Consider the following 14,820-nt stretch of genomic DNA (forward strand, 5'->3'; position numbering starts at 1 on the left):
GACCTGAGGTGATCAGTACTGAGAGAGGCCATCAGGGGACATTGCCACAGCATTTGTGGAACCTGTAGCAGTCTGACGTGGGGTTCTTCATAAACTGTTGGTTGATGGCTGCAACTTGGTAGATGACTTACTTCAAAGTCCTGGTGACTAATTTGCCTTCGTTAAAGATAATATTGAATAAAGCTTTAGGCTTTGTTTTGTTTAACACTAGTTAGAGCAGTAGGAAACATATTTAGACAGTTCCTTATGTATGAGACCTACAAATATGCATCCCAGCCATTGAAATTCGTGGGATAAATTGCCTCTAAAGGTTTCCTCATTCATTATCACAACAAAAAAATTGGCACAAGGCATTTTAGTTGGTTGTGGTTACATTGTATTTGGGAATTCATCATTCTTTTTATGTTCCCACTAGACTATCTAGAGTGAAAACCCACATACATTTATATAATATTATGTACTTTATTTTAAAGGGTTTATCTGAGTCCTAAAAATGAGAGAAAATATTTTCAAGTACCTAGCACATTGCCTGGCATCTAGCAGGCACTCAGTAAATATTCCTGCCTTCACTTCCTTTTTTCCTTCCTTCCTTTTAGTATGGATATCAGAATCTTTTAGAAATGTAACAGGTTATTGTCAAAAAGGGAAGTTAATAGAATTGGTCTATGTTGAGCATTCCCTTGACTCACAGGATGTTTAGATTGTCTAAGAGTTTAATATCATTTCAGAGATAATCACCTGAAAAGTTAAATTGGTCAAAGAAAAATTTACTCAGCACCTATGATTTGTCCAGTCAGTCTTGGACTAGAATTAGAGTACTTTGAATACCAGAATAAAAATATGTATTTAACGTGACAATAGAGAGCTATCATAGGTTCTAGAAAATTTGAAAGCTAAAAAAAAAGTTTTTTAATGGCAATAAAAACATTCCTTTCTAAACCTTCTATCTATGTATAGTAGGGTTATATATAATAGGGTTTAAAAAATAAGATGGTAAATTCTCTCTATTCCTTTGTATAGTACCTTAAAATGACTACCCATTCCTGTGTTTGTGAACTGAAAAATCAATCACTGTAAAGATGGAATCTCTTGCGCTAAAGGATAATGGTGTGAGTTTCAACTGTATTAAATCACTTTGAGAACTTGGCCTTTGAGCAGTCAGCACCAAAAGAAAGCCAGCCTGTTACTGATTTCTCAGACCCATCCATCCACTGCCTGCAAGGAAAGGAGGAGACATGCTGAGAGGTCAAGTGTTATTGTGTTCAGCCCCCTTTAAAGAGTCAGTGGCTGCCTGAATGTGCTCATTTCTTGGTTGTTTGTGGAGGCTAAGCAGAAACATTGTGAAGCGTTTCGCGATTGGGAGGAATGTGCAGCTCTTGCATTCAGTCTGCAAATGCAGCAGCCCAGCTCCTGCCTTACACGCAGCTCATCCCAGCCCAAGAAACCCGAGGGTAGATCCGGAATGCTGTTCCAGCTGTTGCATGAAGAGAACAGTAGACCAGAGTGTGTCTCATTGGTACAGGGTCAGAGAGAAACCCCTCAGATAGACTGGGAGGGAAGATTATGCCAAATTTTCAAACTAAGTCTAGCGGTTATTTTTATTCGCGTAGGAAAGATGATTCCTTTTTATTTTCTAGGGCTCCCAATGTCTTTGTATGTACTTTGCTATAAAGTCTTTTCCATGTTTTTCCCAGAGTCGGGAAAGAATTATTGCTAAGGTATAGCACATTTCAGTGCCCCTGAGAAGAATCTCTTGCCTAGCTGTCTAAAACATTTGGTTGGGATCTGAAAAATTTAGTTTCAAATTGTATTTGTTGTCGTCTCAAAAAATGATGAAACATTTAAATGAAATTTCAGATGAAATGTAATTTTCATACTTTTATCTCTACATTTTGATCAGCAAGTAACCAGAAATTAGCATTCAGAAATCATGCATCTTTTCATTTATTTAAGAATATTTATAATTGTGAACAATTAAAACACATTGTTTAGAGAGCTTTTAAAGTAACAACCACTTTGTATACCTTCACCCCTCCGTGCTGGAAAATTTCCTTGCTTTATTTCCTAGCACTGAAAGGGATGGTATGAATCAAGTAGCCATAGCCATTGCACCTGGGACTGTGTTTCTGCCACGTTAGGTTGCTGAGTGCCGTGCCTGTTTCTTGCAGGGGCAAATGGAGGGATGTCCAGATGATGGAGGCTGATTTCTAGCTCCCAGCAGCTGACATTTCAGTCTGGAGTTATTAGCCTGTGGCCTGTCAGCCTGGGTCACTGGGAGGCAGTGTAAAGGTGACCTCAAAAGCATGCTTCTCTGAGGCTTAGATTCTGTGGTTGGGCTTGTCTCAAGTGGTCATACAGTACAGTTTTCAGATGTTCTGTTGTGGCTTATTGTTGGCATTTCTTCATAATTTTTTTTAAGGGTTTAATGTGTTGCTTAGAACTAATTTGCAAAGAGCTTTGAGCTGCCTGATAGATAACGTATTTAAACATTCTACCTGAAGTTACTTTGTGTGTCTGGAAATGTGCAGTTTTTAGCTTAGCTACTGTCTATGGCTCTTGTGTTCTCCTTACTACCCAAACCAAGGATTTTTAAAAAATAAAACTTTAAAAGCCCCGAACTCATTACTCTTCCAGGAAATATATTTGAATAAAGAAATCCCTGAGCTATGCAGAGGGCAAGATTACAGTCAATGCAATTTTTGTGTGCTAGTGGTTTGAGTTGTAAGAAAAGGAGCAGCTAGTTTGGGTGCTGGTGGAGGAACAGCTAGTTCTGATGAGCAGTTAGCTCTGGTGAGTGGAATATTGGCATAGGAAGAACAAGTAGACAATCTGGCAACCTTGGCCGTCACTGAACTCACCTGAGAATGTGGAAAAGGGCTTCAGCAATGCCACATTTATAACAAAGACATATTTAATAGTTACAGGACATGCAGAAATACCTGCTTTTTCCAATTCACTGGATACAAACTGTGTGTGTGTGTGTGTGTGTGGTTTCTCTCTTTTATGCATGCACACATACCCACACATAGCATGTTTTCCTGAAGGCAAGATTTAAAACTATGAACCACACACAACAAAAAGGAAAAAGAAATCTTGGTATAATAGCAGCAGAGTAGACAGAAAATAGACTTGGGCCCTGGACCTGGAGAATAAAACTAATGGGCTTCACATAAACAAGTGAATAGGCCCTAGAGAAACTCAAGCCTCCTCTCCTTTCCAGCTCATTTAGAGGGGAAGGAGGAGGGCAGGCCTTTGTGAGCACTTGGAGCCTGTTTGGTACAGGACAGGCTCTGTTTCCTCAGCCAGTTGTTGAGACAAAGAGCACTAGAGAAAAACAATTTGTAAAGTGTATAAAGGTTTTATTTTCAAATTATTCTACCTGCCTGTCTTCTAGACATTTTATTTTCATGCATTATTTCATTTAAACTTCACAACAGCCCTATGAAATGAGCACTCTTCCTTTTCCCCATTTATAGAAGGTACAAACTTAGGTTTACTGACTTATCTAAAGTCACACACTAGTAAGTGTCAGAACTCAGATGTAAACTTAGGTCTGCTGGATTCCAGAGCATGTTCTTAAGTCCCTGTCCTATGTGCTCTGTGATAAAGAACTATGAAGACCCTGTTTCTGTTCTCAAAGTCATTTCAGTCTAGCAGACGTGATGATACCTGAGAGCTACTGTGGGGAAGGTAAGTGAGATGCACTGGCTGCTATGGCAGAGCTAAATATGCAATTGCAGTAGGCAGAGGGAAGGAAGTGATTGATTCTGATCACAGGAAGTACAGTAAAGTTTCACATAAAAGGTAATACCTTAGCAGAGGCCAGGCATGGTGGCTCATGCTTATAATCCCAGCACTCTGGGAGGCCAGAGTGGGAGGAGCACTTGAGGCCAGGTGTATGAGACCCTGTCTCTACTTAAAAAAAAAGAAAGAAAAAGAAAATCAGCTAGGCCTGGTGGCATACGACTATCATCCCAGCTACTCAGGAGGCTGAGGTGGGAGGATCACTGGAGCCCAGGAATTCAAGGCTGCAGTGAGCTATGATCTCGCCACTGAACTCCAGCCTGAGTGACAGAGTGAGACCCTGTCTCTAAACAAAAATGTAGTACCTTAGAGGAATTCCCCTCTTCATTACAGGAGTACAGGAGTAAAAGCACAAGAGTAAAAGGACATTACTCTAGTGAGAATGAACTGGAAAGTGCAAACACTAGTTGGCTTGCCAAAACATATATAGAAAGAAAGATTTTTTGAAAGTAGTATAATCCAGAGCCTCAGCCTGCTGTGTCTCACCCAGCCTTTAGAGATGGCCTGTTAAATAGGGTTGTCTCAACTTTGGGTTGTCAGTAGATGACCATTTCCCAAGAGCTGACAGCTCTGCTGTAGGACAGACAGACCATAGTGGTATGGCTGGCATTCTTGAGCAACTTTAGTGAGAGGTTTTAGGGGGTGTGTTGGCAGGGTGGGATCAGGGTCAGACATAGCTTTTTTGAACTCATCCCAGCTTGGAAGATGCTAACTGCTTGGTTAAGTAGGGCCATCTAGAGCAAGTGGATGGCCCTTTTCATCACTGACAGAAGTTTGGGGGCCTCTGTTTTGTACATGATATAGCCTCACCTGAAAAATAAGAATCAGGACTGGAGGGGGACCAGGAAATGGGAAGGAACTGGGGGAATGTTAATTATGTTAATGAGGTAGGATGGAAGGGGATATTGGCTGGATCCTGAAGCCATTTGGAGACTTTGAAGCCTCTGGTTCCTGTGACATACGGGGACTCGCCCAATGCTACTGAGACTTAAAGTTCCCTCAGTTCAAAAATACCTCCCCCATGTTGCCTATAAAGTTTCTCTCAGCCACTCTGGCTTGTCAGATTTAAATGAGGTACCACATACAAAGCCTGGTCTTTAATAATGCTCAGGAAATGTTAGCTATTATCAGCATCATCTTTGTTGTTCTGCTTCGAGGTCTGCAAATTAGAGACTGGTTGGTTCTCTAAGTTGTTCATACCTTAGTGTGATTAGGTTGAATGTTTAGAAACATTCAGTTTTTCCAAGGCTCTGGGGATTTTGAGGCAACTACATTGTAAAGTCTTACAAAGACTGAATTTTGTAGGTAGACAGACCCTAATTAAAATGCGGACTTAACCGGGCGCAGTGGCTCAAGCCTGTAATCCCAGCACTTTGGGAGGCCGAGACGGGTGGATCATGAGGTCAGGAGATCGAAACCATCCTGGTTAACCCAGTGAAACCCTGTCTCTACTAAAAAATACAAAAAAATTAGCCGGGCGAGGTGGCGGCGCCTGTAGTCCCAGCTACTCGGGAGGCTGAGACAGGAGAATGGCGTAAACCCGGGAGGCGGAGCTTGCAGTGAGCTGAGATCCGGCCATGTACTCCAGCCTGGGCCACAGAGCGAGACTCCATCTCAAAAAAAAAAAAAAGAAAAAAGCGCGGACTTTATGCTAGCTTTATGACCCAAAGTATGCTGGGAAACCTCACTCTGTTCATCTTAAAGTAGGGATAATGACACTGACCTTGGGATGCAGATTAATGAAATAATTGAAATAGTGTATCTAAAGCACATAGCCAGTCCTGGCACATACTAGTGACTTAATCTCAGTTCCTTTCCTTTTGTCTGGATGCCCTGGGGGCAGTTTGGGTTCACATAGGGAAAGACACAGGTCTGGGGAAGGACTTCTTTCTTGCCAAACCCAAGCGCTCTCTGCCTCTCCCCACTTAGGCAGAGCTGGGCGTGATCACCTAGACTAGTACTCCCACACACAGGTGTCACACTTACACAGCAGCAGCAGCTTGTGTTTACTTCTTATGGCCTGAGAATCATTGGCTGGTTCTTCTGTCTTCCACACTAGATTGTAAGTTCCTTGTGGCCTAGGCAGTGGTTTTCTCTCTGATTCTCTGGTACCTGACCAAGTGTGTGCTTGTGCTAGGTACTCAGTAGATGTCCCTACAGATGTGGGTGGGCAGAGACAGTTTTGGTGATGTATAGCCACTTTCCTTTGAAATCTTTCAGAAAAAAAAGAACACATTGTGATGGTAGATATGAGACAAGAACACTTAGAAAAAGCTTAGCCCTCACTCTGTGAAAGGTGGTGAGGGCAGCATGGTCTCAGCTCAGTGGTCCTTTCTTTTCCTGAGAATACTGCATTCTGAACTCTTCTGGGTTCCTCAAGTGTTAAGCTCAAGTATGTATTTCACCCTCATTTGAAGGTCCTTTATCTGTTCCAGAAAGTTGTTTCAGCTCTGCCTCCCACTTGACTTTTCTGTGCCACTCTACAGCTGTGTATGTCTGCATGGGTACCCTGATTTGTGATGAGCAGGCTGTATGTCACCTCTAAGCTGGTGGTTCCCTGTGAGCAGTGTTCTTCTCCACTGCTATGTCACATGCAGCAGAGCACACACTTGACAGCCACATTGTGTTGTCATTGATGTATGCAACGGAGCAGCAGGAGGTTCTCCACCTGGGTCTGGGAAACTCCCCCCTCAAGGGTTTTGGATGTGTGTCACGAACCTGAAACTATATGGGAAATTTGTATATGTTCATAAATATATTCCTCTTGTGAGAGAGTTCATAGTTTACATTAGTTTCTGAAATATTTTCGTTATCCTTAGAACGTTTTTTAAAAAAAAAAAACACTCATTTAGAAATTTTCCACATATGTGTAAATTACAGTTTGTGTTTTTGTTAGCAAGGAGATATTTTTATGTTCCCTTGATTTCCAGGTGTGAGCTACAGGTTGAATAGCCAGAGAGCTCTGGGTCGCAGTCTGGCCTGAGCGCTACTTACACGTCCTGGACCTAGCCCTCAGAGTTTTCACTGAGCCCTTCTGAGCTTCATTTTATTTTTCATCTGTTAATTTAGGTTCGTAATGCCCTTTTCTCCTACAGGGAAGTTGCATAGTAAAGAGATCACAAGTGTGCAGGTGTTTTATCAACTGTCAAGTGCTGTACAGTTGTGGGATGCAAGTATTCTTATTAAAAATGTATCATGTCTTGGTCAGGAACGCGGTTGCTTACACCTGTAATCCTAGCACTTTGGGAGGCCGAGGTGAGCAGATCACGAGGTCGGGAGATCGAGACCACCCGTCTCTACTAAAAATATGAAAAATTAGCTGGGCGTGGTGGCGGGCGCACACACGAGTAGCTACAGTCCCAGCTACTTGGAAAGCTGAGGCAGGAGAATGGCATGAACCCGGGAGGAGGAGCTTGCAGTGAGCCAAGATTGCACCACTGCACTCCAGCCTGGGTGACAGAGCGAGACTGTGTCTCAAAAAAAATAAAAGTGTCATGTGTCATGTCACACAGTGTCGAGGACATGGTAGGCAGTCAATAAATATGTGATTAAAATGAACATGGAAAGGATTTATTGAAGTGAGAGGGCTAGAGGTTTTAAGACACTGGTGTCTGTACCTTGCAGATTCTGTGGAGGACCTAGTATTCAGGCCTAGAACACAGCTTAGGGCTATTAGAGGTACTGATTTTCAAGGAATGTTAAAAGTAGAAATGACCTTTGAGACCTTAAGTGCATTTTTTTTATTTTATGGAAGAAACTGAGACTTAGAGAGACAGGGACTATCCCACTTATTTTAGAAGGGCTTGAGACTCTTCCTCACCACTTTTAATGGTGGCCAAGAAAAGACCTTCTTTGCCTTCATATTATCAACATGTTGTCTTACCTGTTTAAAGCGGCATAGAATTCACCACATGTTCTTAATTCTCTTCCTGGGGCCACTTACAGGCCTGCAATTCTTGAATATACTGATGCATTACTAGACACAGGCACAGTGCACTGTAAAAACTTGGAATTTCTGAAGTCCTTCCTTCTTGGAGTGTTCTCTTAGACATCACATCAGACCACTGGGTAGAAAGCATTGCCACCATTCTCAACTGTACTGATACTCAGAGAGGTTTCTATGACTTTTCCAGGTCACAGAACTCAGTGTCCAACGCAGAATGAAAATCCAGGTGTTCTAATTTTCTATTCTTATAGCTACTAGATTCTAAATGTGCTCCTCAGACCCCCTCCCTGCCCCCAGTAGGTGACAAAACAGTAACCTAGGAATTTTTTTCTTAGTGTTTACATATATATGTATAAATATGTCTATGATCTAATCTTTCCATCTAAAGAATTTGTGATAAAATAACCATTGCTTTATAATGAATGTTACTTAATTAAATATTACTTCAAGAATTGGCTCCTTTTTTGGTAATTGTGTTACTTTTTGAGGAGAAGTTTTGTTTTGCTTTTTAACCTTGTTGTGTGCATTTGGAAACTACCCTAACACAGGGTATCCAAAAGCAGAACATACTGGCACTTTTCCCACTTTCCATTCTTCCTCTTGTATGGATGCCAGAATCCTTTGGGAAATCATCATTTACAAAAGTCAGGAGCAAAAGGAGGGGCATTCTTTAGTGTACAGTCACTGCTAATTGGAAACTAAACATCTGTAACCATGTCAGAGTTATTTGTATTTGAAAAGAAACATTTATATACAAGAGCCCTTTTGGTAACATAAAACACACTGCAACACAAAGTGTGTGCATTGGAGAGGTGGGTGACAGACGGAAGGGGAAGCTTCCAACAAATGACTGTGCCATACTAAGTGAGGTGATTTGCTAATTAAATCTCAAAACATTTTCAGAGTTTTTTTTTTTTTAATCAAATGAAGTTTCTCTCTGACCCCACCCTCATCATTTCCTATAGACCAAAGCAAACGTTTTTCTGCATTTGCCAGTTACAGATTAAACATTTAATCATTTAAAAAGAATAAGTGAGAAAATGGATGAGTTGTGGGAACTGTTACAACTACTGTAACCATAGCTCTCTGTTTTCCCACAGATAATATGGGGTGACCTCTTCTCCATCCTGAAACTGTGCTGCAGGACCTACCTGACAGACCTAACTGTCTTAGGGAGAAAAATAGCATTTTTTTTTTTTTAAACCCACCCCATACTTCTTTCTCCTCTTCCCCTACCTCCCCCAACACCATGATGAAATTCTGCTCCGACTATTCTATTTGTACAGAAATTGTATCTGTATTTCTTTTGGCATATTAGAATAAACGTTGGCAATAACCTCTAAGGTATTAGAAACATTGCTATTGTAGAGCCCTGTCCCTCTACTTACTAAGCCAACATGGCCATGTAGCCCTAATGGCCTAATTCTTACCAAGTAATTCCTTCATAAACACAGATTAATTTTGAAGAAAGTCAAGAGGCCATCTCTTTTCCCCTGCAGAGTCTACCATCTTCTGACCTTCCCTATTCTTGTCATCTAAGACATTTCTGTAAGTTGAGTTACTTTTTAATTGGATGAAAAATCATGAAGTCTTGAGCGTTCTAGTCAAGAACTTATTTAAGCTGGTACTTAGCGTATTGGACTTTCCTGTCAATCTCATATCTGTGAAGACTTTTACTTTACTCTTAATCAATCAATCTCATATCTGTGGAGTCTTTAAAGTGCACAGTTTCAACAAAATGGTTATGGCCTTTTAGGTTCTGAGTGTTTATGAAGTTGAAAGGCTTGTAGATGACCTGCCTTTACAATGACCTTTCTATAATCTCAAAATAACACTTGTCCAGGACTTTCACTATTTAAGAACTGGCTTTTATTCCAGCTCTTTGGGTATGAGTCAGCCCAGAGGCAAGGATTTGGTGATTTGAAGGTCCATCTCTTGTTCTCTTAACAATTAGTTCAGACCATGTACTATGCTATTTGTGGCACTCCCCAGTATGGCCTGACCCACTTCTCAACCTTAACTTTTACTGTTATTCATGAACCTCTGCATTATTCAAACACATCTACCTACACCTTGAGTATTTCTAGTCTTGCTTTATACCACTTTGCCCTTGGTTGAAATGACTTCAGATCTTTCTTGGCCTACTTGAATCATGCTTGCTTTCCTGAGTTCCATCCTCCTTCTGATTTTCTATAGTCATAATGTCAAGGTCACTTGCTTCTCACTTTTCCTGTACTGTCTCGTACTTTTGGTCTTTTTTTCAAATATACTTTTCCTCTGGCCAACCAAAGTATGGGCTCTTCAAAGACAATGGTGACTGTCTTACTTTTTATGGCACTTATCGTGGTGCTTTTGCTTATCATAAATACCCAATAAATAGTTAACGAGTAAGTTGTTTTTCACTACTACCTGTTTATTGTGTTATTCTCAAGCCTGTCTATGTTTAATCTCCATGATAAAGAATTATAGATGCTAACGATGTTTTTAACCAAAGCGAAGTCACCTGTAGAACTAATGCAGATACAAAACATCATTTGGAATAAGGAGCAACTCCTCTCTCCCCCAACCCCTGAATGTTCCAGCCCATGCTAGATAGAATGTAAGTATATACAAAGACAGATGTAGAGATGACTGTTGAATGGTCTTGTGTTTTTATTTCTCCCCAGGTGTGGTCACTCACCTGTCTATCACTCCCGTGAAATGGCAGCTCGTGCCTTGGTCCCATTTGTTATGATAGATCACATTCCTAATACCATTCGAACTCTGTTGGCCACACTCCCCAGCTGCACTGACCAGTGTTTCCGGCAAAACCATATTCATGGGACACTTCTCCAGGTAAGTAAAGTTGCTTTGTGTGACTTCTGTCAAACACTATAAGGTGAACTCTGGTTTCTCATGTACTGTTGGCTGGTGAAGATTTGATACACAGCCTCTTAACTTTATCTGTAGAACTTTTTTTCTACTTCTGAAAGATCAGGTATCTCCTAGTTATGCTTTTTTCATCCAAATATCACTACAGTGTTACACTGTGATTCTCTCAGGTTATCTTTGGCAATAAATCCTGTGTTTTCTACAGTATACTTTCTCCCACTTGGCCTTACCTCTGTGAGCCAAATAAAACTTTGTCTTTTCCATCAAGTATGCCTGCAAAACATTCTGGGCTACTACCTATTCAGAGTAAAACTGAAAGCATACCTTGAGAGAGGTTAGTCTAAGAGGCACAGGAAGAGTTATACACATCAGGGAGACTTTGCCCTGTGGCACAGCACCTTAGTACATGGAAGTATTAAACCTTTCCTGTTTTCTCTGTGCTACCAAAAAACCTTATTATTTTGAACAAATGTACAAGTTTATTGTTTTTAACCTAACATTTCTTCTAGAAAAGAGTAACATACAAAGAGACTTTTTACTGAAACTGCCCTATTTCAACCCTAACTTGAGGACAAGTAGTATTGGTGAGGTCTTGTGTTCAAATGGCTGCTATAGTTGCTCACACGGGCATAGGGTTAGGGGTGGAATATAAATGTCAGGTCATGTTCCCGGTTTATGAACAGAGTTGAGAGATGGCCTTGAGATCTCAATACATGTTATAAGCCTGAGATCGACACTGCTGACGTGGCAGGCAGTGTGTGGAGTGATTAACAAGATGAAACTCTGGAGCCAGACAGCCTGGGTGTGAATCTCAGATCTACCCCTCATTACTTATACATCCATGTCTTCGTTGTTGAAATAAGGATAATAGTAGCCTATACCTCATAGGGACTCTGTGAACACTAAGGGAGTTAATACTACAACATGCTTAGAATAGTGCCTGGTATACCACAAGATATATAGATAGTCATTATTATTATTATTATTAATTTTAATAAACCTGTACTATAATGAAAACTAGTTATTTCATAACTCATTCTCCCTAGGTAATAAGAATGCAAGATAGAACTATCTTTTTCTTTTTCTTTTTTTTGTTTTTTTTGAGACAGGGCCTTACTCTGTTGCCCAGGCAGGAGTGCAGTGGTGCAGTCTCGGCTCACTGCAAACTCTGCCTCCTGGGTTCAAGCTATTCTTGTGCCTCAGCCTTCTGAGAAGTTGGAATTATGAGCTTTCTGCACCCCCACTGTTCCCACAGTCACCAATTTTTGTATTTTTAGTAGAGATTGGGTTTCACCATGTTGACCAGGCTGGTCTTGAACTCCTAACCTCAAATGATCTGCCCACCTTGGCCTCCCAAAGTGCCAGGATTATGGACATAAGCCACTGTGCCTGGCCATTCCTTAATTGTTTTCTATATTCAACAAATATTTACTGAATGCCTACTACATACCACTGTGTCACAGTCATAATAGCAAGTAAGTCAGTTTTTGCCTTGAAGGAGCCAAGGACAAAAAAGTACCAGAAAATAGGCAATCACAATGTAGTGCACTAAGTGCTGGGTGAACACATAGCAGGGCCACCAGGCTCCTCTGGGAAATCAAGGAAAATGTCCCAGAGGAAGCAACATCTAAGCAGAGACTGAAGAAGTTAGCCAAGTAAAGAAAGGGAAGGAGTCTCCCATGCAAAGAGAGCAGCATAAGGGCTCCCAGTGGGTGAGAAGGTAGCCCCCGAGTGGGAACTGCTGGTTTGGGTGGGACTGAAGTTCTAGGTTGGCAGTTTTCAAATTTGTCTCAGGACCTCTTTAGAGTCTTAAAAGCTATTAACGGCTCCCAGAGAGTTTTGTCTATCAATATTCAATTAGAAAGTAAACTTGAGACAGGCCGGTGTGGTGGCTCATGCCTATAATCCCAGCACTTTGGGAGGCTGAGCTGAACAGATCAGTTGAGGCCAGGATTTCAGGACGAGCCTGGCCAACATGGCGAAACCCCATCTCCACTAAAAATACATAAATTAACTGTGTGGTGGTACATGCATATAGTCCCAGCTACTCAACCTGGAAGGATAAGGCACGAGAATTGCTTGAACCCCAGAGAATTGCTTGAACCCCAGAGGCAGAGGTTGCAGTGTGCCGAGATCATGCCACTGCCCTCCAGCCTGGGCGGCAGAGTGAGACTCTGTCTCAAAAACAAAAAGTAAACTTGAGAAAATATTTAAACACAAGGACTGACAAGTACATATTGCATTAGTCATCAAAATAATGACATTCTCACATACCTTGTAGCCTCTGGCAAACTCCAATGTACACTCATGAGAGAATGAGAGTAAAAGAGGAAACTATTTTCTTGGTATCACTTGAAAATAATTTGTCTTGGGGACCTCTTGAAAAGATTGCACTGCGCCATACTGCAGTTTGAGATCATCTAGTCTATGTTACATACATTATGGGTCTTAGGTCTTTTCTTTAATATCAGCTCTTGAGCACTCATCTCCCTTGAGTTCTCACTACATCCCTGTGATGAAGAGAGGGGCAGGGGTTATTGTCTTGGTCTTAAAGATGGACCATTGTAACCCAAAAATTATTTGCTCTGCCTCAAAATTTATATCTCTTGATTGTGTCAGACTCTGCTGATTCTTCAGAAGAGCAGGGCTGGAATGATGAGGAATATAGAACAGCCTTTCCAAAGTGTAAACTATATCTGAGTTAGAAGGAAGGCTTAGCTTGTCAAATGGATAAGCCATCAGATTTTCTTTACTGAAGATCCACTCTTGGCTGAACTTTGTCCAAATAGTTTGGTTGGAGTTGCTTCTTGGGCTCTCTCATCAGTTGTGCAAATGAGCCTCCCAGCCTTGTTTCCTATACGCACTACTGACAGTTCTGGCTGGGTTTCACCAGTCTGCCCAGCAACAAAACATGGTCTTTTGCTCTGCCTCTGGGCTGCTTTTGATAGTCTCAAGTTTACTTCTTCTGCTAGATAAAATGTGAAATCCTGTGGAAAGGGTAAAACCCCAGAACTCTGGGTTTGTTGTGGCTGTTGCTCTTGTTCCTAAGTGTTGGTGAGATGAAGGGCTTGTTGAATAAAAGCCAGCAAATGTGGGTGTTGGGTGTCGTATTCATGTTTGTCAGGCAGATTCCTACCTTTATCAAGATTGGTTTACCCTGGTTCAGAAAAAGAAGTCAAAGGGATGTGGAAAATCTTTCTGGCATGTCCATTTGAGTGTCACACCTGTGTTGTCCTAGTTCTGTCCATTCTGTGGTTCTTTATGGGGAAAGCATAAGGGGTTAAGTTGGGAAGGGCTCTTTTTCTTTTTCCTTTCTACATCTTATAGATTCCTCTCCACATAAAGCTACCTTTGAAATCATTAAAAAGCCTGCACCTGGAAAAGAGGTGTTAGGGATTGAAAGGAATGATCATCTCCATGGGATCTCCAGAGCCAGCTAAGTAAATATAAAGTTGTTATTTTTTTCAAAAGCAGGAAATCATTTTGTAGTCAGAAAACAAATTCTTTCACAGAACATTTTCTTGAATTATACATTTTGACCGCTTTGAAAATGTTTACATAAATATATCAAATCTCAGAGTATTTCTATAGTATACCTTGAAAACAAGAAATAAGCTGATCTCTGAATTTTCTGGGACTATGGAAGAAAGACTCAAATAACACTTGCAAAAAAAGAACATGTGGGATTCATTTCTTAATCGTTTTAAAAACCAGAGGTTCATAATTGCTATGTTGAGATGGTTAGAAGTAACACACATTAGAAAAGGTGAGGTTATGCAGCAGATTCATGAGAGCCAGGGGTAAATGACATTAAATCTCAATAAAGGCTAGATAAGAGCTGTGGACATTACCTCATTTGGGAACATCACTAGCAGGGCTGCTGTGTCTTTTAAGTAGAATTAACCTTCTGTTTTTGTTGCCGAAACTCTTCATGTTGGGGACTTAACATTATTACTAGGTTGCTTGTCACTCTCAAGAGATCATACTGGAGTTCAGAAAATTCTTATATTGAGGAGGAGCATGGCCAACAATCATGAGGAAGGGTTTATTCTGATTCTTGGGTACTTAACTCACATTTTGGGTGATTCATAAGAAAATGTATACCATTTGAGGCCGGGCGCGGTGGCTCAAGCCTGTAATCCCAGCACTTTGGGAGGCCGAGACGGGCGGATCACGAGGTCAGGAGATCGAGACCATCC

General features: G+C 41.1%; 1 protein-coding gene across 3 annotated transcripts in view; it reads left to right on the forward strand.

The window, feature by feature from the left end:
* THADA (thyroid adenoma associated) overlaps positions 1-14,820 on the forward strand; it is a 359,044-nt gene that overhangs the window by 184,022 nt on the left and 160,202 nt on the right. For all 3 annotated transcript variants that reach the window (XM_011935906.1, XM_011935908.1, XM_011935907.1), the window contains one exon: positions 10,417-10,585. In XM_011935906.1, the coding sequence (XP_011791296.1) occupies positions 10,417-10,585 (169 nt within the window). The remainder of the gene's footprint in view (positions 1-10,416; positions 10,586-14,820) is intronic.

This window comes from Colobus angolensis, unplaced genomic scaffold, assembly GCF_000951035.1.
Source record: "Colobus angolensis palliatus isolate OR3802 unplaced genomic scaffold, Cang.pa_1.0 Scaffold15, whole genome shotgun sequence".
In the NCBI taxonomy this organism is placed as follows: domain Eukaryota; kingdom Metazoa; phylum Chordata; class Mammalia; order Primates; family Cercopithecidae; genus Colobus; species Colobus angolensis.